General features: G+C 54.1%; 1 protein-coding gene across 11 annotated transcripts in view; it reads left to right on the forward strand.

Annotated features, from left to right (window-relative positions):
- The window catches only part of FHAD1 (forkhead associated phosphopeptide binding domain 1), a 133,294-nt gene that overhangs the window by 77,704 nt on the left and 31,271 nt on the right, over nucleotides 1-24,319 (forward strand). For 10 of the 11 annotated variants that reach the window (XR_006221068.1, XR_006221069.1, XM_042996055.1 and 7 more), the window contains 11 exons: nucleotides 133-285; nucleotides 3,137-3,244; nucleotides 3,489-3,596; nucleotides 7,285-7,392; nucleotides 10,696-10,803; nucleotides 15,908-16,081; nucleotides 17,674-17,890; nucleotides 19,231-19,315; nucleotides 19,845-19,951; nucleotides 21,763-21,922; nucleotides 23,657-23,789. Coding sequence is in view for 9 of the 11 variants with exons in the window: in XM_042996055.1 (XP_042851989.1) it covers nucleotides 133-285; nucleotides 3,137-3,244; nucleotides 3,489-3,596; nucleotides 7,285-7,392; nucleotides 10,696-10,803; nucleotides 15,908-16,081; nucleotides 17,674-17,890; nucleotides 19,231-19,315; nucleotides 19,845-19,951; nucleotides 21,763-21,922; nucleotides 23,657-23,789 (1,461 nt within the window). In the remaining 2 variants the exon portion in view is untranslated. The remainder of the gene's footprint in view (nucleotides 1-132; nucleotides 286-3,136; nucleotides 3,245-3,488; nucleotides 3,597-7,284; nucleotides 7,393-10,695; nucleotides 10,804-15,907; nucleotides 16,082-17,673; nucleotides 17,891-19,230; nucleotides 19,316-19,844; nucleotides 19,952-21,762; nucleotides 21,923-23,656; nucleotides 23,790-24,319) is intronic. The other variant, XM_042996058.1, reaches the window with a different exon arrangement.

Below are 24,319 nucleotides of genomic sequence, written 5' to 3' on the forward strand. Positions count from 1 at the left end.
TAAACTTTTGTCCTGTCCCCCAGAGGTAAAGAACTTCTAAAAAGAAAACAAGTTGAAATGACTCCTTTAATTAGTCTTGTCTCCCTCCCCCCCTCCCCCCATCAGCTTCAGTTTCCTTTCCTCTCGTTTCAGATCAAGATCCACAGCTCTCAGGAAGCTCAGCAGTCTTTCATGCAAGAGAAGCTGCAGGAGCATCTGGCAGAGAAGGAGAAGCTGAATGAGGATAGGCTCCAGCAAGAGGAGAAGCTGAGAGACAGAATCAAGCAGCTGTTGGAAGAGAAGGAGGTAAGGCGGTCCCTGTCATTGTCTTTACTCCTGGAAAGTGACGGAGTGGCCTTTTCCGAGGGCACGTTCTTAGAGGGAGAAATCTCAACAACTCCTTGTTCAGTGCTATGGAACTAAATTAATTAAATGAATGAGTAATGTTGGAGGAATTAACATGAAGCTTGAATTCTAAAACTCACAGCGAAATTGGCTTGAAACATCAAGGTTACTGAAGTTCCTGGAAACGGTAGCTTATTTGCTTAGATATCGCAGTTGATTTAACAAGTTCAGGTCACTGTCACAGGTCCTGGTTTGTAAGTGACGGACCGCTTCTGAGGGCGTGCGGGACCGACTTCATATTATTTCCGTCGTCCGCTCTCATGTACGTATCATAGGAAACAAATGGACAAAATGGCTACTTACTTTTCTAAAACCCAAGCCAGCTAGGAGATGCTTTACAGCAGCACCTCTCAAACTTAAAGGTGCCCACGAAGCACCTGGGGAGGCTTTAAAACGCAGATTCTGACTCGGCAGGTCTGGGGCAGAAACTGGCATTCTGCACTTCTAACAGGCTCCCAGCTGGTGCCGAGAGCACAGGTCTTTAGACCACCTTTTCAGCAGCAAAGTCTTAGAGGAAGGTTTTCCCAGAGTTGCCCGATAAGAACCAACTGGACACGTGTTAAAAATACAGATTCTCGGGCCCCAGCCCAGACCCACTAAATCAGAATCTCTGGAGAAGTCCAGAAACTGCATTTAATGAGTCGATTCTCATCTTTGTCCTATATTCAGCCCTTTTTGATGTTCAGGGACGGCCATGGATTTACTTCACTGCCGTCATCCTGGATCAGTGGCTCTTGACTTTGGCAGTTAGATTAAGAAGTGCTAGCACTTTGCACCTCTCCCCCACCCCCATCCCCAGGCTCTGATCTAACTGAGGCGAGGGTGTGGCTCATGCACTCGGATTTCAAAGTGCTCCTGGGTGGTTCCAGAATGCAGCCATGGGTGATCACCACTACAGGCTGCCCCTGCCTGCTCCCACCCACCTCGAGACGGCCGCCCCAGATCTGCTGGACCCCAGCTCTTCCCCCCCACCCGAGGCAGATTGCACCTGCCAGTTCTGACTTCCAGCTCGGACCATCCCTCTCTGTCACACGTCAGCTCTGCAGACCTCTCTGCCTCGTTAAGCCTCTGATTCATGCCCGGTTATTTCAAGAAATCTCTCTCCTCCTTCTACCTCTTTTTTTGTTTGCCCCTTTCTCTGCCTTTCTGCCTTTTATGAGAAAAAAAAAAAAAAAAAGGACTAGAAAGACTAAAAAGGGAAGAAGCATCTGACCAAAATTGTACGTAAGGCAGTATTAATAGCCTTAAAACCAGATGAGTCCATTCCGAAGGTCAATTAGACGTAGAAAAAGCCAGCGTGTCATTCGAGAGAGAGGAAAATAAAACCAGAAAGAGCTGGAACTCTGCAAACGCCTCACAGAGCTCTCCCCCTGCTTCCTCGCTCCTCCCTGATTACCCTCTCCCTTTCCAAATGTCTTATTTTACTTTTAATTTGGGGTTGACTTTTTCCACTGTGGGTACACGGTATTTCCGCCCTACCATGTTCAACACCGACTTGGGCACCAGCCTCCCCGACGCGCATTTATAGCCTCAGTCCTGATGCAGACAGGGTTTCAAGGGCTGGCTTCAAAGCCCCTTTAAACAGAACAAACCTCGGCACACACCAGCCCACGAGGAGCAGAGAGCACGGTCAGGTACCTGCCGAGACAGCACCCTTGCTCATGGTCATTACTATCCTGCTGAGGGTCATCATTCCCCAGACACTTAGTAGATCTCCTTGACCCAAGGGACTCATCTAAAAGTCCTGTTGCAGACTTAACTCCAGGGGTCCCGATTTTAAATGAACCTTCCCCACACCATACGACCCCATCACCCCCACCCTTTCTCGAAATACGTGTGTCAAAATTCATTAGTTGAACTCCTTCTCACACATCCTGACTTGTTGAGGACACTCTTTCACTAGTAAGAAATTCTAGGTTCTTTCATCGAGCTAATACTTTTTTATCACGAACCGTTAACAACACGTAGGTAACAAGTAACAAACGAACGGTTAACAACACGTACGTAACAACATGTAACAACATACAACCATTTGCTCACACAAATGGTTTAGATTGGGGTCAGCGAACTTTTTGCAGAAAGAGCCAGATAGTATATATTTTCAGTTTTGCGGGTCACACTGTTCTGTCGTGACTGCTTAGGTCTGCCGTCGTAGTGCGGAAGAAGTCCTAGGCAATCTACAAACAGGGAGCAAGGAGGTATGCCAATAAAACTTTATTCACAAGGCACAGACAGCAGGCCAGATTTGGCTAGTGGGCCCTAGGTTGCCAACCCCAGGTTTGAAACACAGGCTCTCGAGTCAAATGGATCCGGGTTCGAATCCCTGTTCCTGTGGTTTACTAGTAAATTTGGCAGATTCCTCAATCTCTCTGTTTCCCCTTCTGCAAAGTGAAGATCACAGAGGAACTAACCGACCGCCCTTATGAATGAACAGTGACCACATGCCAAGCAGTTCACGTTCAGCCTCTTGTCTGCCCCTCACGCTCACCCCATGCAGGAAGCACCGTTTCTGTCCCCGTTGTACAGATAGCGAGACGGGGGCTTCTCACCTGCCCAAGGTCAGGCACCCAGGAAGGACTGACCGGGGACTCTGATCTCGGCCTGCTCTAGATCCCCTGCTCCTAGCTGCCCACAGTCTCCCCCCGTGGGGTCATTGTAGCAGTAAAGAGCGAGCCCGGGCAGTGGCTGGCACAGAGTCCACATTCCTGCCATGGTAACCGTGTCTGGTAAAACAACAGTCATTGACTTTCAGGATTTGGAGGAAAGCATTGCTCAAGAGAAAAACAGAGCAAAAGAAGCATTAGAAGAAGAACAGAAGCGAGTCCAAGAGCTGGAGAATCGCCTAACCCGCCAGAAGAAGGTGAGCAGCTGGGGGAGACAGTCAGCCCGAGCCCCGTCAAGATCCTGCCCCCAGGAAGGACCGGCCTCGGGCTCTGATCTGAGCCTGCCTGCTCTGGGTCCCTTGCTCCTAGCTGCCCCGTCTGCCCCGTCTGCCCCGTGGGATTGTGGTGAGCAGCAAAAAGCTACCCTGGCAGTTCCTGGCACAGAGTCCAGATTCCTGCCATGGTAACTGTGTCTATCAAACAATGGCCATTGGATTTCAGGTTTGGGAGGAAAGCATTGCTCAAGAGAAACACAGAGGGAAGGAAGCATTAGAAGATGAACAGAAAAGAGTCCAAGAGCTGGAGAGTCGCTTAACCTGCCAGAAGGAGGTATGCAGTGGGGGGGGGGGGGGGGGGGGGGGAAGCGGGCTCAAGCCCAAACCTGGCTTGAGGGCCACGTGGCAGTGAGTTCTGAACCACGATGACAGGGGTAGAGCGTGACAGAGCTTTCCTACAGCGATCAGTCCTTGGGAGGGCTCTGCTACCCCCGGGACGCTTGGGAGCTCAGGGAGAGAGCTCTGGAGTTGTAACCTTGACAGCCAGTCAGAAAAATTGGAAACAGCACAAAATACAGTCACAGAGAGGACTTGGGAGACAAGTTGGGGCTGGTGACCTGAACATCTTCGGCCTAGAGATTATGTCCCAAAGCAGAGACGTGGAAAAGGTACAGAGTCCCGGGACTTCAGGGCTGTGTCAGTCCTCCAACGACATCCTAAAATCATCCAGCCTTCAGCTCCATCATTAAGGAATTTTCGACAGGCCAGGCAGTCCGTCCCAGTGGTGATGCCTTCGGCCGGCAGAAAATTCTTCCTTTTGGTTAAGTGCCTCAAACTCATTCTCCCAGAAGAGCATCACTGGCTCCTGTAAGACCTGTCCCCCCCGCCTCGTCCACATAATAACCTTTCAGCTGCTTGGAAATAGAGGCACCTGCTCCTCTCCAGACCCGAATGCCCTTGTGTCTCCTTATGTGCATCCCAGGGTTGGAGCCTGGCCTTGGTCCCCTCCCCTGACCTGTCCTGTTGTCCAGAAGTCACAGATTGGCTGCTCACTGGCTGGAAAGGGCCTGTGGACATGTTAACATTTGGCCCCAGAGTGTTTTATTTTGAATTCATAAAATATACTTAAAAATCCAGACTTCCAGGCACCCGGGTGGCTCAGTGGGTTACGTGTCGAACTCTTGATCTCAGCTCGGGTCATGATCTCGTGGTTCATGAGATCGAGCCCCGCATCAGGCTCTGCGCTGACAGTGCGGAGCCTGCTTGGGATTCTCTCTCTCCCTCCCTCTGCGCCCCACTCCCGCTCGTGTGCATGCCCTTTCTCTCCCTCAAAAATAAACAAACATTTTAAAAAATCCAGATTTCCTTCCTCTCCTGAAAAGTCAGCCGACCTGGCCCCATTTCCACTTGGTGGAACTGGACGGGAGCTCAGCCAAGTAGCAGTGATTTCCCACAGCCCTCACCACACCCTGTTGCGGTAAACGCAGCCCACTTTAGTGCCGGTACCTGTCTGGCCTCTGTAGATGTCTGAGTCTGCAACCCACGGGCTGTTTTCTTCCCAAACCGGACCCAGTTCTCTGGCTGTGGTGGCCCAGGCCAGGACTCTGCTCCCCCCTTGAAGACGTCATACCTGTACTGACGTTCCCACGCCAGCTTTGGGGCAAGTGCCGTTACATTGTCGACACGGGTTTATCTTGGGGTCACCCTCGGACCTCGAGGTCTCTTTCACGCACTGCTCTCGTCAACTCTTCAGTCGTGAAGCAGCACAGAGGCCTTGCAGCCAGACGAGACACAGGTTCGAATCCCGGCTGGACGACTTACTGGCCACAGAGGTCTCAGTACCTCCCTTCTTTTAAACGGTGGCCGTGAGGCGTTGGCGGTCACGTGCAGCGAAGTGTTGGACCCAGAATTGCTGCTCAGTGAATGTCGCCGTGATCACCACTTGTGTATCTTGTCCAGGCACTTCTTCCCCATCAAGCCCCTCCCTACCCTCACTCCTCAGAGGAAAGTCCTCGCCCACCCGCCGCGGGAGGCATAAGGTCAATCTGATCTGACCCAAGGAGGGAAGATGTTTATGTCCCAGGTCTCCTGCACAGCCGTGCTCTGCTGCCCCAGGTAAACAGTGTCACTGAGGCCTGGCCCTGAGTTATCTCTCCGGGGGCGGTGACAAGGAGCAGAAACTCCTGAGGGTTCACTGGGGCCAAATGCCACCAAGAGGTCAATGGCTCAGCTCAAGAGCCTGGAGAAGGCCCTTGAATTTAGAGATTTTGAGGTCACAGGGGACTTCAGGAGAGATATTTAAGGAAGCGCGATGAGGTCAGCCTCACAGCGGGGAGGAGCCTCACCCCAGGCCCAGGCAAACGTCGGCCCACCTCTCCTGACAGAACCTCTCGGCAGTTTCTCTCTTTCTTTTCTTTTTTTTCCTCTGGGGTTTCTTGACGCAGATTCGGAGATAAAAGTCCCAGACACAGACTTCAACCAACCTCAAACTGGTATTTGATTTTCCTTTTTATTAGACCTGCTGCCACATTTCCAGATGAATCTTTAAGGACAACAGAATGCTAGTTCATGATGTGGGTTTTGAGGTCACCGCTAGAGGTTAACTCCCATTACCTGCCCGGGAACTTGGGAGCAAAGCGGCTGAGGGGGACAGAGCCCGTGTGTGTGAGTCACGCAAGGGACAGTCCTCGTCTCCTTCAAAGGAGCTGCCGAGAGGAAGGTCCTGAGTGTAGTTGTGAGATCAGAGGCCGTGGAACGAGTCCAAGTCCCTGGGAAGTGGCCTCGAGTCTCTTTCACAAATTACAGGAGAATGTCTTACCGGAATCCCACCTCCGATGTTCAAAATCCATGATGTTACTGCTTTTCTGCTTCATTTAGGCACTGTGGGAACAGCTGAGCATTGGGATTTCTTAAACGGCTTTTCACTGCCAAATATATAGTGTTTCAGCCATGTTACGGCTTAAAAACGCCACGCAGGCTGACCTGGGACCCTGACCACTGGTTATATAACGGAAACCAGGTTCCGAGTCCCAGACATCTTGCAGCCAAGCTGATGCTTATGACTCAACCCCGTTGAAAGTTGAGGCGCCATTTCTGGCAGTGACTGGAAACAGGGGCCTCGCCACTAATCCGCATCTTTGTGATTTGCATGAGGCCGTTTAACTGAATAGCTTATCAGCAAATAACTTCCTAAATAAAATTCCGTGAGCACGAGCACCTAACCACACTCTCTTCCCTCCGTCCTCTTAGAGCGTCACTTGTGAGGTTCACCCCCGCCCGCCCCTTCCAGAAATCGGTCTGTTGTGGCTCATGAATGTGGGACACTGCCCTCATCCTGAGGCCTGATTCTCTTTAAGAGATTTATTTCAGTGATAGGAAATCCATTATTAATGAGCTTCTCCTTCTTATCAGAGAGACTGCCTGGCACAGGGACGAGAGCTCAGACTCCAAAATAAGACGGGGGCGCCTGGGTGGCTCCGTTAGTTACGTGTCCGACCTCTTGGTTTCGGCTCAGGTCATGATCTCCCGGTTTCGTGGGTTCAAGCCCCACGTCAGGCTCTGCCTGGAGCCTGCTTGGGATTCTCCGTCTCTTCTCTCTCTGCCCCTCCCCACTTGGCGCTGTCTCTGTCTCCCTCAAAATAAAGAAACTTAAAAAAAACATTTTTTTTTTTTTTAATTAAAAAAAGACCTGTTCACTTGCCCCTCACCGAGGGCCTCTGTGCACGCGCAGGGCACTTTTCCTCTGCACAGGGCTCAACCCCTGACCTCACCACCGACAGACTGCATGACCCCTGGGCCTTCACCATCTGTTCCTCGGTTTCCTCATCTATAAAATGGGACCACCAACTCCTCCACCCGGGAGAGGGTTCGCTGGGTGTGAAGTGCCAGCCACGGGCCCTGGCACGTGATGCCAACCCAGAGTTTTAGCTACTATCACCATTAGCATAATGAGCAGTGTCCCCCCGCCCCCTCCCCGACCCCAACCGTGCAGGCGACCAAAAAGGCTGGTCATTGATTTTCAGGTTTTGGAGAGCAGCATGGCCTACGAGAAAAGGAAAGCAAGGGAAGCGATAGAGGCAGAAAAGAGAAAAGTTCAAGATCTGGAGAACCACTTGACCCAACAGAAGGAGGTATGAGAAGCAGAGAGAGAAGTGGGGCCGTCCGAACCCCTGCGGAAGGAGCCCCGAAGCCAGGCGCGAGGCCGCGGTTCCGCGCCCGGACGTAGAGTCTGGCAGGAAAGTGGGCAGGCACCGGGCAGCACGCGGCCGAAGTCACACGCAACTTACTAGCCGTGTGACCCGGGGCAGGTCACTTAGCCTCCTGTGCCCCAGTTGTCTCCTCTGTAAAATGGGAGTCGTAACAGCCCCTGCCTCTCAGGGCCAAGCGGATTGATGTATACAGAGTACCTGGAACCACGCCTTGCGTGTAGACGCCCGGCTCCCCGGGGAAGAGAGACGCGCTCCGGGGGAGAACCCTTGGTCTGGAGTCTGGGTCGGTCCCTCCACCAGCACCTTCCTCCTCCTCATTCGGAGGTGTTCGTGACACGGCCCAGCATGGCTCCTGGCTCTGGTCTCCCGGCTTCATAGACCTTTTGTGGAGACCCAGGCAGTGCGGAGTAAGACGGCGTGGACAGGCTCACGTGGCAGTCACACAAATAAGTACCAGGGTCTGGGATGGATGAGAAGAAGCAGGGAGAGAGTGACAGTGATTCGGGCAGGCCTGAGTGCCACGCCCGGGGAGAGCCGGAGGCATCCGCCAGCCCGGGCCCGGGCCCAGCAGCCACACCTGCCTGGAGCCACCACCGAAGGCCGGCCCACAGCTGAGGGGGGGGGTGTCACTCAGGTTAGCCCAGACACCCACACCGTCCTCCGCCCCCCCCCACCCCCCCAGGAAATCAACGAAGGGCTCTCAGGAGCTGGAGGCCAGGGAGAGGCGACCTGTAGTGACAGCTCCACGAGCTGGGCTCCGGGACACGGGGGGGCACGGGCACTGGACACGTGCCGGCTCCCCTGGAAGTTCCAGAAACAGGGCTAATGACTCCATGGATTGCTTGATCCTGTCGCGTTCATCCATCCACAAATATTTCCCGAGCGCCGGGCACGTGCCAGGCCCCGTGGGGCGTTGGGGACACGGCTGAGCACGAGACGGACCAGGGCCGTGCCCTCCCAGAGCCTCCACTCTAGGCCGGAGGGAGAGACACCAGATAAACAAGTGCACAGGGTAACCGCAGAGCCCCAAGCCTGGGGGAAGGTCAAACAGGTGGGCTAGAGGTGACCGCAAGCAGGGGGGCCTCTCTGAGGGGTGACATGTGAGTGAGAGCTGGAGGGGCGACGGAGCACGAAGGGAACATCCGGGGGGAGAAAGTGCCACTGGCTAAAGTGGCCCAACTGCAGAGGACGGGGACGTGGCTTCGCCAGGGGGACGGGGGGCAGCGCCATGACGAAGGGAGCAAAGCTGGAATGAGACGGAAGCCAAATGAGGGGTCGGGGAAGGGAGCCACACGGGGGAAAGCAGCAGCGCTTGGGAGGCTACAAGTGTCGGTTCTGGTCCACGTCCCCAGCCCTGCCCTACCAGGCTGTGTGGCCCTGGGCAAGCACCTTGCCCTCTCTGTGCAGCCATCCGTAACGTGGCTGTAGAGACAGAACCACCGTAGAGATTTGTTGTGCGGAGTCGTCGTGTTCGTTATGAGCCGCCTACCCGGGTGAGGTCAGAGTCCAGGTGGGGTGGGGAGGGTGGTTTGTCCCACGTGGGGGCGGGGGGAGGGCAGACAGTCAAGCAGAGATCTCGGCAGCAGGACCCTGTCGGCCCAGGCAGGAAGTGAGGTCAAACTGTTGTCAGCTGCTGTGCCCGGAGGGTCCCGTATACGTGTGGGCCGGGGGTGGGGTCTCGAAGCTCGGGGGGGCCCTGCGGTGGCCCACTGGGCGGTGGCCTCTGTGCCAGACTAGCTGCGAGCATACAAGCAGGTCTGTGCCTCTGGGCGGGGTGGGGTTTTAATCAGGAGGACGCGGAAGGCAGGCTCCGGAAGCCGGGTGGCAGGACGGGTAGGCCGGGACCCAGGTGCCCAAGCGTGCGCCCCCGCTCCCCGGTGGCATGATGCCTGCGCGCTGCCCGTCCTCTTCCTCCGCTGCAGTCCCCGTGTGCTCACGGGTCAAATGTGGGTGACCGGGCAGATGCCATCTGGGGGGTTGCGGATGAGATAGCGCACGGTGGCCGGCACTCACGTTGCCGGCCTTTCGAGAGGAGTCAGCATCGTCGTCATTATCTTCGACGGTGACGAGCCGGGCAGCGCGTAATCCCACGGGGCGTGCGGAAGGGGGCTGGCAGCCTCTTACGACTGGCAGGGCGGGGGCCGGACCGTCTTAAGCAGGCTTGGCAGTGGGAAAATGCCAAGCTCGTGCTGGGAGGTGAGTCAGAGCCCAGGTGGGGTGGGAGGCCCGGGCAGGGCAGGGCAGGGCAGGGCGGAGGGAGGCCGCGGACACCGCAGGGCCGTCGGGAAGATGGTCTTCTCCAGGGCCACGCATCCCCGGAGCCTCGTCCCAGCCCCAGCAGTCGTCTTCCCTGTTCCAATTTCCGAGCCATTTTCTTTTTGCCAAATAACGTACATTCGCTCAACAAGATGTGGAAGATACAGACGAGTGGGAAGAGGGAAATGTAAATTGCCATAATCTCAATCCCCCAAAATAGCCGCTATTTACGTTTCAGTACGTATCGCTTCAGGGCTTTGTGCATATATGCATAAATTCAAAATACTTTTTGGTGAACTTTGTGTTTGTACGGGAGCACAACGGCAAGAATTCCAAGCAGCAAATAAGAGTTTCCAACCCCCCTGCACCGCGTACCTCCTGGGCTGGTGTAGGCGAGGCTGGGCCTCAGTCCCCTCCCCGTCACCGGACCTGGGGGCTATATGTTCTCTGTTCCAAACTGTCCTGCACATCCATTTGTGGACCCAAGCCTTCAAAGGCCAGAGACTGAAGCCACAGGCATCAGGCCTGCTGGGACAGGAGGCGCCCCTCCCCCCCGCCCCAACTCAGGCTCTCCTGCCCCATCTCCCGAGAAGCCAGGTACTTCCCAACAAGGGCCCACACTGACGCCAACACAGGCCGGTGCAGTTGGTGGCCCAGCGCCAAATGCCTGGACCCGACCACTCACCAGCGCGTCACTTCCTGAACACGGCCCAGAAATCCTGAGTGATGAACAACCCTCTCCGTTATGCGGTGACCGACCAGACACGACCTCCAGGTTCTCGCCGTGGCGGGCTTGCCAAGACTCGCATCCCTCTCTCCGATGGGCCGCGAGCATCCTGTTCCTTGAGCCCTCGCTCCCAAACCCTGACTCACTGATCTCCGTGATTAGCAATCCTGGCTTCCCTCAAGGTTCCGTTGTCCTTCCTTTCTCGAGTACGCTCCCTCAAACCGGTTGTCTCTGACTTCCAGATTTCAGAGAGCAGCATCGCCTACGAGAAACACAAAGCAAAAGAGGCCATAGAGAAGGAAAAGAAAAAGGTGCAAGATCTGGAGAACCGAATCACCAAGCAGAAGGAGGTAAGAGTCTCGGAGAGGAGCAGACAAGGGGGAGCCCAGCACGGTTAAGAGCAGGGATCTGGAGGCAGGAAGGCTGGGTTCAGATCTTACCTCTGCCACTTGCTGGCTGTGCAGCCTGAGGCAAGTTTCTTACCATCTCTGTGCCTGTGTTTCCCCACCTAGGAAGTCCAGGTGATGCCAATAGATCAGCCTCATCGACTTGTGAGGCTTGATCGCTAACAAGCACACCCGCACGTAAAAAAGCACGCAGCACTCAGCGGACGTTCTGTGTGTTAGCTGCTTTTATTATTTTTTATTGTTACTATTATTATGAGTCCGCATCTAGGAAGTGGAGGGGCAGAACCAAACTCAGGACTATCTGACTCCAGAACCCTGCATTGTCCCCTCCTCTCCCTCCTATCCTGTGCGTGGGCTCAGCTGCCTGGGGCCAAAGAGGGGATGTCAGGAGATGGGTGCCTAAATTTGCCAACCACCTCGACAGCGATGTCTCCACTGGAACTTGTCATCGTGATAATCAAGACCTTCCCAGTCAAACTGCATTCACGATTATCCCTGGGAGCAGCAGACACAGTGGGAGGCACAGGCTTTTGCACAGGACCCCATCTTAGGCACCTCCTAGCTGTAGGACATAATTCACTCCTCCTGGGTCCCAACAGTACAAGGGACACACACACACACACACACACACACACACACACAGGAGTTAATATCGCAGAATTCAAGGCAAGGGATTAAACACACAACCTCACCGTAGGGGGTTAAATTTAAATGCAGGTAAATACCATTTCAAAGAACTTTGAAGACCAGATGGGACTAAAAATGCCTTGGAGTCCATTCACATCACTCTTCTGATCATTTTCTTTGAAGAAAGTTTCCCCAACATTAGCATGCATAGGATCGCTTGGGGTGGTTTTCAATGCCCATTCCCTGGGCCTCACCCCCGGGGAAGAGAGAGATTTGCAATCACTGTCTATAGGGTGGACTCACCAATCCCAAGAGAATCCCAAGCAGGCTCCACACTGTGGACACAAGGCCCAGTGTGAGGCTCAGTCCCACGAAGCGAGACGTCATGACCTCAGCCAAAATCAAGCGTCGGATGCTTAACCAACTGAGCCACCCGGGTGCCCTGAGAAATTAACATTTTTCAAGTAGATTTGTCAGGACATCAAATGGATCAGGAAGGAGGTGGATGCTAAAAAAAAACAAAAAAAATGTGGATCAGTGAAATTGATGAGCGGTCACAGGGTTTACTGTAGCAGTTAGAGTGGAAGGGAAGACGCAGGTGGCCGTACAGCTGTCCAGATGAAAATGGTCCGAATCAAAACCACAATGAGATGCCACCTCGCACCTGTCGGAAGGGCTGACATTAACAACCCAGGCAACAACAGATGTTGGCGAGGACGCAGAGAAAGAGGATCTCTTTTGCATTGTTGTAGGGAATGCAAGCTGGTGCAACCACTCTGGAAAACAGTCTGGAGGTTCTTCGTAAAAACTAAAAATAGAACCACCCTACGACCCAGCAATGGCACTACTAGGCATTTATCCACAGGATACAGGTGTGCTGTTTCGAAGGGACACATGCACCCCCATGTTCATAGCCGTACTATCAACAATAGCCTAAGTATCGAAAGAGCCCGAATGTCCATCGATGGATGAATGGATAAAGAAGATGGGGTATCTGTATACAATGGAGTATTACTCGGCAATCAAAAAGAATGACATCTTGCCATTTGCAGCTATGTGGATGGAACTGGAGGGTATTATGCTAAGTGAAATTAGTCAGAGAAGGACAAATATCATATGACTTCACTCATATGAGGACTTTAAGAGACAAAACACGTGAACGTAAGGGAAGGGAAACAAAAATAATATAAAAACAGGGAGGGGGACAGAACATAAGAGACTCTTAAATATGGAGAACAAACAGAGGGTTCCTGGAGGGGGTGTGAGAGGGGGGATGGGCAAAACAGGTAAGGGGCACTAAGGAATCTACTCCTGAAATCATTGTTGTACTATAGGCTCACTAACTTGGATATAAATTTAAAATAAAATGAAATGAAATGAAATGAAATGAAACGAAATGAAACGAAACGAAATAAAATAAAATAAAATATTTCAAAGCACAGCGAAAAAAAAAAAAGAAAGAAAATGGGCCGATTGTTCACGGATATTGGGCCATTCTTGGTACTCGACCCCGAGAGGATCTCTCCTAAGGATCATCACATAGCGTATCCAACAACATCCTCAACAGCCTTAGAACGACAGTGACATCAGAGGGTGAGGTCTCGCGACAGCCCCCAAGTTACCCTGGTGGCGTCACACCAGACACGGAGAATCGGGACCCCCCTCCCCAGGAACTCGCCATTTACCAAGAAAGACCAGGGAAGTACAAGGTCAAAGAACCACCCAGACACAGAGTTGTTTATTTGCGTGCTGTTACACTCGTCTACACAGAAGAACAAGGGAACGATTGAGGTTCGCTGAAGCGGGCATAAGAGAAAGAGGAGAGAAGGGAGAAGAAACGTCAATCCGGACCCGTGCGGACGGTGGACTTTGTTCCTGTCCTCGAGGAAGCGGCCGAGCTGCCGGCAAGGAGCAGAGATGCCAGGCACTGTCCTCTGCCCTGGGGCGGCTTCGTGGCCCATCAAAGAACCCGTTGGCTTGCTGTGGATTCGCCGGGACGGCCGGGGGGTCTTGCCGTGAGCTGTAGGTGACAGGCTGCTCTGTGGGGCATGCCTGCCAGTGTCCTTGGCGAGCACCTTCTTCGGCCAGGTCTGCACCTCGTCCGCCCTGGGATTTCTCAACGGTGACAGCGATGGTAAGGCCCCCAGACAGAATCGGCTGGAGTTCAGTGGCGACACGAAGGGACTGGGGCAACTCCCTGGCGAGGCTCCCACGAGTCACACGGTGAAGAAAGGGCTTTTCCTGTTGCTTTTAAATCCGTTTCCTTTCCCAGCGATAAAAGGAGCAACTATTTGCTCTAAAATTTTTGAAGAAAATTTAAAACTACCCGTGAGTCCACTGAGCGCACTCACCATTAGCGACATTTTGATAGGATTCCTTCCAGACCTTCTACGTGCTGATCGTTATTATAGACCTCGACACCCAGCAGTTCGTTACAAAGTGACCTACCCTGTTACACTGTGTACGCTGATCTGAATGCTATTTTTTTTTTTTAACTTAATACATTACAAAAATGTCTCTAGGTCATGGAACATTCTTCCAATAACCTGCCATGGACGGATAACCTGGGTTTGCACTCCGTTGGATGGACCCCAGTTTATTTACCTCCCCCTCCCCCCCGCCCCCGCGGTTGGGCACTGGGGCTGTTTGTGTTTCCACCGGAGTAAAAACAGCGCTTGGCTGAACATCCCTGCGCATCGGTCCTTGTGCAGGTGTGAGGCGACGTCCTTAGGACAGATTCCCGAAAATGGAATCACTGGGTCACGGCGGGTAAACATTTTCAGCCTTTTGATGGACGTTCCCAGCGACCTTCCAAGAAGGTCATGCCTGTTCGCACTGCCACCAACAGAGTCTGAGGATGCCCGGCGCCACATCTCAAGCGTGAGTTTTAGATCGGATTAAAGAACGCTCGTGAAAAGGCTGCACACGCACGGTGTGATTCCAACTATGCCTGTGACATTCTGGAAAAGGCAGAAGTATGGAGACAGCGAAACGACCAGGGGTTGGCGGAGGGGAGGGGTGAATGGGTGCAGCACAGAGGACTTTTAGGGCAGCGAAACTACCGCGTGGGATAACGTAATGGTGGATGCACGTCCTCATACGTTTGGTCGGACGCGCGGAGGGTACGGCAGGGAGTGAACCCTAGAGTAGACTATGGGCTTTGGGTGACCGTGAGGTGTCAGTGCCAGTTCATCAGTTAGAACAAAGGTACCAGCTGGTGTGGGGTGTGGATGATGGGGGCGGGGCCTCCAGCGGGGTTTAAGAGCACACGTAAGAGAGCTCTGCGTTTTCCTCTTGATTTTGCTGTGAACCTAAAACTCTTTTTTTTTTTTTTAAATATAATTTATTGTCAAATTGCCTAACATATGGTGTGAACCGTGTGCTCTTGGTTTTGGGGGTAGATTCCCGTAGTTCATCGCTTACATACAACACCCAGTGCCCACCCCGGCAAGTGCCCTCTTCGATGCCCATCACCCATATTCCCCTCTTTATTTTTATTTTTCTTTTAATTTTTAATGTTTGTTTATTTTTGAGAGAGAGGGAGACAGGGTGTGAGCGGCAGGGGCAGAGAGAGAGGGAGACACAGAATCCGAAGCAGGCTCCAGGCTCCGGGCCGTCAGCACAGAGCCCGCCGCGGGGCTCGAACTCACGGACTATGAGATCATGACTTGAGCTGGTCAGACACTTAAGCGACTGAGCCACCCAGGTGCCCCTGATTTTCCCCTCTTTCAAAATAAAGTCAAGTAGGAGCGCCTGGGTGGCTCAGTCAGTTGAGTATCCAGCTCTTGATTTCAGCTCAAGTCTTGATCTCACGGTCCGTGGGTTCGAGCCCCACGTCGGGCTCTGCACTGACAGCACAGAGCCTGCTCGGGGCTCTCTCTCTCTCTCTCTCTCTCTCTCTCTCTCTCTCTCTCTCTCAAAATAAGTAAATAAACTTACAAAAAATGAAGTCAAGTAAATGGACAAAGTTTGTGAAGCCCCCACCACAAGACCTGTCACAAAGCTCACGTTCCACGAGGTTGAGGAGGGACTCAGGGAGGAGAGTGGAATTTGGACAGTCCGGGGCTGGAAGAGTGGGTTCCAGGAAGAGGAACGCGGCGATTAGAGTCCACCTTGCTGGAGCCCAGAGCAGAGAGGGGAGGGCGTCCCTCCGAAGCCAGGGAGGAAGGTGCTGGAGGCAGACCCTGTGGCAAAGGGCTGAGGGAGCTCGGCCCATTTATCCCGGAAAATAAATTGAGACAGAGACATGACCTCCCTCCTCAAATATTTAAAGGACCGCCTCGTAAAATAGAAGTGAAACTCAGTGCGCTCCGGGTGGCAGAACGAAAACACCTCCTCTCTGGAAGCAAGGGGAGAGGGGCGGCTAGCGTAAACGCTTATTCCTGAATTTCCGTTGATTTCCTGTTTGCTGTTTATCCAGGAAATAGACTTGAAAGTGCAAAGAGAAGATGTTTTAAATAATAAGTTAAATGACGCGCTGGCCATGATAGAAGAGACTCAGAAAACCAAGGTGGCTGAGAGCCTGAAAGCCGAGAGCCTCGCCGTGAAATTAAATGAAACGCTAGCCGAACTGGAAACGGCCAGGACCAAAATGGTGAGTTGGTGCCTTCCAGGGACGGGAGACTCTCTCCCTCAGTGAAAGATCACAATGCAGGGAGAACTCATGATTTAGACCGGGGGCTCTCAGCCTGGGCACTGCTGCTGTTCCAGGGTGGATGACCCCTTCCTGTGTGCGGCTGTCCTGTTCATCACGGGCTGCTTAACATCGCCCCTGGTCTCTACCTGCTAGATGCCAGTAATATCCTTCCCCCGGTTGTGGCAACCCAAAATGTCTTCAGACTTTGCCCAATGTCCTCTGGTGGGGGGGGTGGGGGGCAAAATCACCCTCTATTGAGAAGCAGTGGTCTAGTCTGAAAGGGGAACAGAGGCTACGATGGCCTCTCTCCAGGCGTTGTAAGATGTAACACAGGGTCCTTACAGCATCTGGCTGAAGGACTGAGCAGCCCCAGAACTTAGTAATCAATGACTGTTCCACAGACCTGAAGATGAGGTGTTAAAATTTTAGCTCGGCATTCAAGGCCCTCCATCCTCGGGGCTCAATATTTCACTCGTTTGTCATTCGTACACGCGACCAACAGGTCTGTGGGCAAGGAGGTAATAGAGGCTTCATCGGGCAGAAGCGCACCAAAAGTGAATTTGAGAGGGACTAGAGTAGGAGAGGCCAGCTCAGGCCGGGGCACACAGTGGCCATCACAGAGTCTAGGCTCATAAGGACCTGCGCACAGGAGCAGGCCAGAAGGAGTTCCGACAAGAGAAATGGCAGGACTCGATAACTGATTGACGGGACATGAGCACCAAGGAGAGGACGGTGCTGATCGAGACAGCCTGGGCTTCAAGCCAGGGCACCCAGGGCAACGGTGGCATATGGGTGACATGTTGATGGGAACACGGAGGCCACGGTGGCTCTTGTGGGGCAGGGTCTCTGTTGCAGAGAAGACGAAGAATTCAGACTTAGGCGCAGGTGGGGTCTCAACGTTCGACAGTGCCCCAAACTTTTGGCGGTCCAATGGATGTGGGGGGAAAGCAAGAGAGCCAAGAAACGTGTGGTCGGAGAAGCAGGAGGGGGCGAGGAATGAGGCACTGAAGACAGAGGGGCAGGGCGGCCACGGGAACGGGTCCGATTCACCACTTGGTGATGATTGGTGGCTTTTGCTTTTAAGAACTACGAATGCCTTGGCCTTTTCTTACAACGTTGTCCATTCGTTAGTTCACCCAACGTGTACCGAGCAGGGATCCAGGCCGTGGGTCCGTTGGTAACTAAGGCGAGTTTCTGCTCCCCCGGACCTTCCGTTCTCGCGGGAATGGGAAAGAAACGAGATCGTGCAGATCACGGAACATGAAAGAGGATGACGGACTAGAGAGCTGTCTCGGGCTTCTCCTTTAGACGGGCAGTCAGGAAGGGCCTCTCCGAGGAGGCGCCACCAGAGCTGAGACCTGACGCGCGAGAAGGAGTCAGCCATGCGAGGAGCTGGGGGAGGAGGGTACCGTGCAGAACGGACAGCCCAGGCAGAGGCCCCGAGGTGGGCCCGAGTCCCGTGCCTGTGGGTGCCAGGGGGCATCTGGCTCTCGTCGTCAGTGGCGTCACGCCCGGCTCCCAGGAGCACACGGACCCCCCTGTTCCCCCAGATCATGCTGGAGGAGCGGCTGCAGCACACAGTAAAGGCCCTTCGGGACGAGCAGGAAGCACAGAAACACGGATTTGAAACCGAAGTCGTGGAATACAAGGAGCAAATCAGACAGCACTCCCAGACGATCGTGAGCCTGGAAGAAAGGCTGCAGACAGTGACCGCGCGCCACAGAAAGATAGAAGGAGAGATTGCAACTCTGAGGGACAGTGACCCAGGTGGGTCCAAAGAAATGCCGAGCAGACGTTAGCGCTCGGGACAGGGCCTGGTCGCCCTGCGGGTCCCCATAGGCTGATGGGTAAGGAGAAGGCTGCCCCTCGCTCATTCACTGTCTGCAGAGGCTCTTTGCTTCCCGTTACACCGCGAGGTTGGGGCCCTCGAGGCCCACGTCAGACAGAAGTCACGGCAATGCGAAGGGACGTCCTTTGTGCCGAGCCAGTGAGCCGGCGGGGACGCACAGGCTGCCGAGGGTATCAGAGCAGCATGACAGAGGGTGTCCTTTCCGCCTGAGAACGTCCCGCGCGGGGGCCTCTCAAAGGCTTCTCTCTGCCCTGAGCAATTTGCGACTTTGTCTAATGGACTTTCGTCGCCAGCCAGCGTTGGTCTCTTAAAAAATAAACCCAAAAGGGGCTGACAAAAGAACTCAGAGCTGTGAGCACTTACTCACCCCAAATGACCCAGGCAACGCAATATATTGCAAAGATGCTGAGCTCTCGGGGGGAGAGTTCTGGAACTGGAGGCCTCGGACCAGGGTTTCTCGACCCCGGCTCCACTGACATTTGGAACTGGCTAGGCCTTTGTCGCGGGGGCCGTCCTGCGCACTGTGGGCGTTCAGCAGTGTCCCCGGCCTCCACCCCCTGCACGTCAGCACCCCCCACCCCAGTGGGACTACCGGAACCATCTCCGGACGTTGCCAAGTGTCCCCGGGGGGGAGGGGGGGGCACGGTCGCCCCTGATTGAGAACCATGGTCTTGGTTGTCAACTGAATTCCCACCCTGACGGGTGACCCAGGGTGAACAGGGCACTGTGACAAGGGCGTGAAGCAGGACTCAGTTTCCCAATCCAGTTCCAGGTCAGAGGGAGGACGGTTAAGCTGGGACCCCAAGAATGACTACTTCCTTGTGACCCCACGTTTAGCGCAGTCCCCGCCATAAAGCAGACATTCCATGAGCCCCTGGTGATTGAAAGTGAGGGGGCGAGCGTGTGACTGAGGGTGAGGAGTAAGTGGGAGGCGAGGACAGGACAAGACCTGTCTGGGAGGAGAGGAGGGATAGGGAGGAGGCGCGGCCCAGGGCTTGGGGCTCTGGCTATTACCGGCTTAGCCGAGTGGCCGCCGGCAGGTCCTGTCACTCCTGTGCCCATTTTCCCATCTGAAAATGAGTAGCCAGGAAGATTTCGTGCGCACATACGTGGCCGGTGGGTGGGAGCCAGCCAGCACCACAGAACACACGTGGGGCTTTTTAGGCAGAGAGGGCGGCGGGGTGGGGAGGGTTGCTAAGCTGGAAAGGACGCAGGTGTTTGAGGACAGCGATGACCCTCGCGTGTCCCCCTGATTCAGCCCAGGAGGAGGTGATGCAGCGAGAGCCCCCGGCGGTGCCTCCGACGGAGACCAGTGTCAAAGACGAAGTGGGTGACACCTTGATGTGAGTACCTGAGGGGCGTGTGCACACGAGGCCGGAGACCCCTGCTTCTGGCCATGTCCTCAGAGCCTGAGAAAAGGAGCAGGGTCCGGGGCCTTCCTGCTGTTACCTGAATTTCTCAGTTCCTTTCGCAAGTCAGGATGGTGGCATGGAAAGATCTGGGCGGATCTATGCCCGGATCCCGAAATACAACCCCTTCCAGTTGTGGGGCCCTGGGCCCCCAGTCATGTCACCTTACTGTACCTTAGCTTCCTCGTCTGTGAAAGAAGGAGACACTTGTCATATCTCAGCCTCAGCCCAAATCCAGAGGGGATGCTCTGTTCTCTCGCCGTGTGTGTGTTTGCATCGCATTCAGTTTTTGCTCTGAGGATGTTTAAAGAACGCGCTTATCCCTTTTGCTGGGACTGGTGTCCCGTGGACGCCACTGATGGAGGGTCACTTTGCGTTTCTACTTGGCCCCGTCCGGGTCCAGGCCCTGGGGGTGCCAGCGAGCCTGAGGTGAGCTGACGTGGCCGTTTCTTGTGCATTTCAGAGGGGATCTACTGGCCGCTCAGAAGGAAATCCTGTCTCAGCAGGAGGTCATCATGAGGTTAAGGAAAAACCTCACCGAAGCCCACAACCGAATGTCAGACTTGAGAGGTTTGTATGATGGCCTGTGTCTCTTGACTTCCTGACCCGCTTCGAGAAAGAACAGGCTTAAGAGCTGGAAGGGTTGGGGGCGCCTGGGTGGCTCAGTCGGTTGAGCATCCAGCTCCTGATTGTCAGCTCAGGTCACGATCTCACGGTTCGTGAGTTCGAGCCCCGCCTCGGGCTCTGTGCTGACAGCTCGGAGCTTGGAGCCCGCTTCGGATTCTGTGTCTCCCTCTCTCTCTGCCCCCTCCAAGGCTCGCTCGCTCTCTTTCGCTCTCTCTCAAAAATAAAATAAACGTTTAAAACGCATTTTTAAATCCCAGTGACCTGCTTTCCTGGGCAGTCACAACGTTTGTACCTCAGTCAGCAAGACACGTGCCTTATCAGGGGCCACTTTGCCTTATCTTCTCCGCCTTGAGATGCAGCTTCTTTGGGGGAGGGGGAAATCTCCTTTTACCTAAGAGGATTTGTCTCTGGAGGCAAAGGCTGGGAGGGAGGGAGTCGTGGGCCCGCACAAACACTAGCCCTCCCCAGCTCTGGGACCTAGAGCAGGGTAATCTCTCCACACCTCCCCTGCCTCTGATGCAAAATCACCTACATCACACCTGCCTCCTGGAGTTGGCCGGACGGCAGGGGCCCCTTACACTGGGGAGGGACAAAAGGGCGCGAGCAAGTCTGGCTGAACATTCCGACTTGGCTCTTCTCGCCCCACCCCCACCCCCGTTCTTTTATTTCGGCCTCTCCCGGCTTCTCGTAGCCCTTCTCCTCCTTCCCAGCTCCAGCCTCCGTGAGGCCGAAAGGCACAGGCAGGCTGTCAGGAGATAAAACCAGGTTTAGGGAACACTCCTCTTGTCCCCACCTCAAACCCCGTGCACCCCAAAACCTTCAGTGGCATTTGCTCCCTGCGGCTGTAACGGTTAATGCTCCCAAGGCGTTTACGGCTGACTTTTTCAAAGCGTGATTTTCGTTCATGCTGAGGTCTGAGAACGTGTAGTAGAGAGGCCGCCGAGTCCAGCTCTAGAATCAGGAGACATTGGACCCGGTTCTGGGTCTGCTATTTACTAGTCCCATGAGTTGTTTAGGCAAGTCACTTTACCTCTCTGAGCCTCAGTTGGTGCATCTGTGAAGTGGGGGTGTTCCTGGTAACTAACCTGTCGGGTTACCATGAAAATCTGAGGCCATGCGAGTGTCTCAGTTTGGATTTTCCCAGAGGCTGACCCTGAGGCCAGAATTCCAGAATTCCGAGGCAGGTGGTGTATTTGAGAGGCGATCCCAGGGGGAGGCAGTGGTGGAGGTGCCAGAGAAGCGGGACAGGGACGGGAATAACAGCTGTGCTGTCAGTCAAGGGCAGAGAGGGCAGCTGGGGTTGAGCCCTGCGGGGGGAAGGACGCCGGGGAGCAGGGTACAAATCAGCCAACAGGCTGCCCGCCTGAGGGGGAGGAAGCCAGTCTCACCTGCCTCGGCTGGTACCTGGCAGACACAGGAGAGCAGACTCCAGAGTCCTTAACACGAACGCCCTTAGGCAAACAGGTGCAGAGGCAGGCAGCTGGAGGTCGGCCAGGGAGCTCAAAATGCCAGAAGCACAGAGGCGGGGCCCTGACAGCTTCTGGAACCTGGGGCTGTACTTTGCTGTAGTTTGCTAAGGTGCAAGCAGACCCTGGCCATTCCTAACGCCCCTGCCCACCACACACACACACTTCCGGGAGAATTCCTGGAGGGTAGGCCTGCCTCGTGGTTCTTGTAGGCCTGGAAGAGCTGCTGTGGCCCTGGCGGAGACCTGAGGCAGGAGACCCCCTCCCCAGCTTTCCTGTTTCTCCCAGGGGAGCTTAGTGAAAAGCAGAAGATGGAACTGGAGCGGAACGTGGCCCTGGTCCAGCAGCAAAGCAACGAACTCAAAGCGCTCAAGGAAAAGATGGGGCAGCTGACTGGCCTGGTGGAAAAGAAGGACAGGGAGCTGGAGGTCCTCAAGGAGGCACTCAGGTGTGTGGGAAGGTCCTCATGGGGTGGGGAGCCCAGACACACCCAAGTGCCCAGGGAGCCTCTCACAGAGAGGGTACACAGTAAATCCTGGAGAGATGGATGGATGGATGAATGGATGAAGGATGGATGCATGGATGGATGGATGGATGGATGGATGGATGGATGGATGGGTAGTTGGTTGGGTGGGTGGATGGATGGATGGATGGATGGGTGGGTGGGTGGATGGATGAAGGATGGCTGGGTGGCTGGCTGGATGAATGGATGAAGGATGGATGGATGGATGGATGGGTAGTTGGTTGGGTGGGTGGATGGATGGATGGATGGATGAGTGGATGGGTAGTTGGTTGGGTGGATGGATGGATGGGTGGATGGGTAGGTGGATGGGTGGGTGGGTGGATGGATGAAGGATGGATGGATGGATGGATGGGTAGTTGGGTGGGTGGATGGATGGATAGATGGATGAAGGATGGCTGGGTGGCTGGCTGGATGAATGGATGAAGGATGGATGGATGGATGGATGGATGGGTAGTTGGGTGGGTGGGTGGATGGATGGATGGATGGATGAAGGATGCATGAATGGATGGATGGGTGGGTAGTTGGGTGGGTGGGTGGGTGGGTGGATGAATGGGTGACATGTATTTCATGCTTCGCAGCCTTATCATGTAAAGGAAGGTTTTGCTTAGTTCTATGCTCATCAAACATCCCTGCCCCATATTCCAGTGATAGGTCTCTGCTTAAATGCCACTTCCTCCAGGAAGCCCTCTGTCACTCACCCCCACCAAACGTAGCCAAGGGCTCCTCCTCTCCCTGGGGTCCCTCATCCCCTGAACTCCATCCAGCCTAGCACTTCTCACATAGCTATGCTACTATTGACTGTTTAATTGTCCGCCTTCCCCACGAGGTCCCCGATACAGATCTTGCCTGCTGTTGACTCCCCAGCAGTCGCATAGTGCCCGGCACATAGGGAACTTAATGAATATCAATTGAACAAATGTATAAACTGAGGTACCAGAAGTTAGCTTAAAATAAATGTGAAATTTCATTGTCCTCCCATGGGTTAGTCCATGTGAGTTTGCATTTTCATCCGTAAAAATACGTGTGAGTTTGCATTTTCATCCGTAACGTATCCTTATTTTGACCCGAGAGTAATGTTTTCTCCAAGAAAGGTTGAGTAAAATCCACATCTCGTGAAAAACCCTGTAGCTCTATATGCCTCATGGCTCATAGCCAAGGCAGGTTCACCCAGTGGCTGAAAGAACAGGTTCCAGACCCAGGCTGCCCGGCTTCAAAGCCAGCCTCCTTCACTTACAAGTTTCACGATCGTCGGCAAATTGCTGTGTGTCTGTTTCCTTGTCTGTAAAATGGGACAAGGAGAGTCTCCGGCTCGTGGGACTCTACGTGAAACAGAAGGGTTAACACATAAAAGTGTTAGAAACGGCAGACAGGGAGTGCATGTCCCCAGTGAATGCCGCAGCAGGTATCCCACGGACCTAGTGTATGGGAAACAAGGGTGGACAGGTGCCTACTGTCCTGACCACGACTTTTGAAGTCCCCTGAAACTAAATTCTCTAGAAACCTGCTGGCAGGAGACTTGAAGGCCTGGGGGTTTCGGTCACCTGTAAACACAGAGTTCCTTTTCCCGTTCTGCCGGAGGCTACAAAGGTCACTCGTGGCTTCCGGAACCTCATGCTGCCAGCCATCTTGCTGTCCAGGGACTAATCTTCTCTGCCCTAGGGCCTCTCAAGAGAAACACCGAGTCCAGCTGCACAAGGAAAAGGATCAGAAGCCCAAGAACATGACCCAGATGTGTGACATCTCGGTGCAGATGGAACCCGTCCACACTGACATTTTCTCGAGCAGTCAGGAGGTGAGTGCCGTCCGGTCGCGGGCGGCCAGCGGGACGTGCTACACGGGAGCCCAGTGGCGGCTGTCTTCGCTTCTGATAATATTTTCATTCCGAGTTCCAAATGTAGGCACTTGCTTCTGTGAAACATTCAAAGTGAAAAGCGGCCGTCCGGCCCTCCAACCCCCCAGTCACTGGAGGTCACCGCTGCCAGTCGCATGCTATTCGTCACGTTGTGTCCTCAGCCCTTTGCCTCACAGAGACTGCCCTACCCTCCAGACAGGCGTGGTCGTGCGGTGCTCGAAGGCCAGGCTCACATCCAGGCTGCCCGGGTTTCATCCCTGAGTGGGACTCCTTCACTCGGAAATGCTGACCCCAGGGAGGTTACATGTGCCGTCCCCCTTGTCTGGGAAGCAGGAGTTAGGACAGCCACCACCCCACGGGGTCATAAAGAAACAAATTTGATTTATGCACATAAGCACACACAACCTATACATACATGTTTATATAATCTACTTGCAGAATGATGGTATTAAGTCATATATATATATATA

This window comes from Panthera tigris, chromosome C1 (genome assembly GCF_018350195.1).
Source record: "Panthera tigris isolate Pti1 chromosome C1, P.tigris_Pti1_mat1.1, whole genome shotgun sequence".
NCBI classification, from domain to species: Eukaryota; Metazoa; Chordata; class Mammalia; order Carnivora; family Felidae; genus Panthera; species Panthera tigris.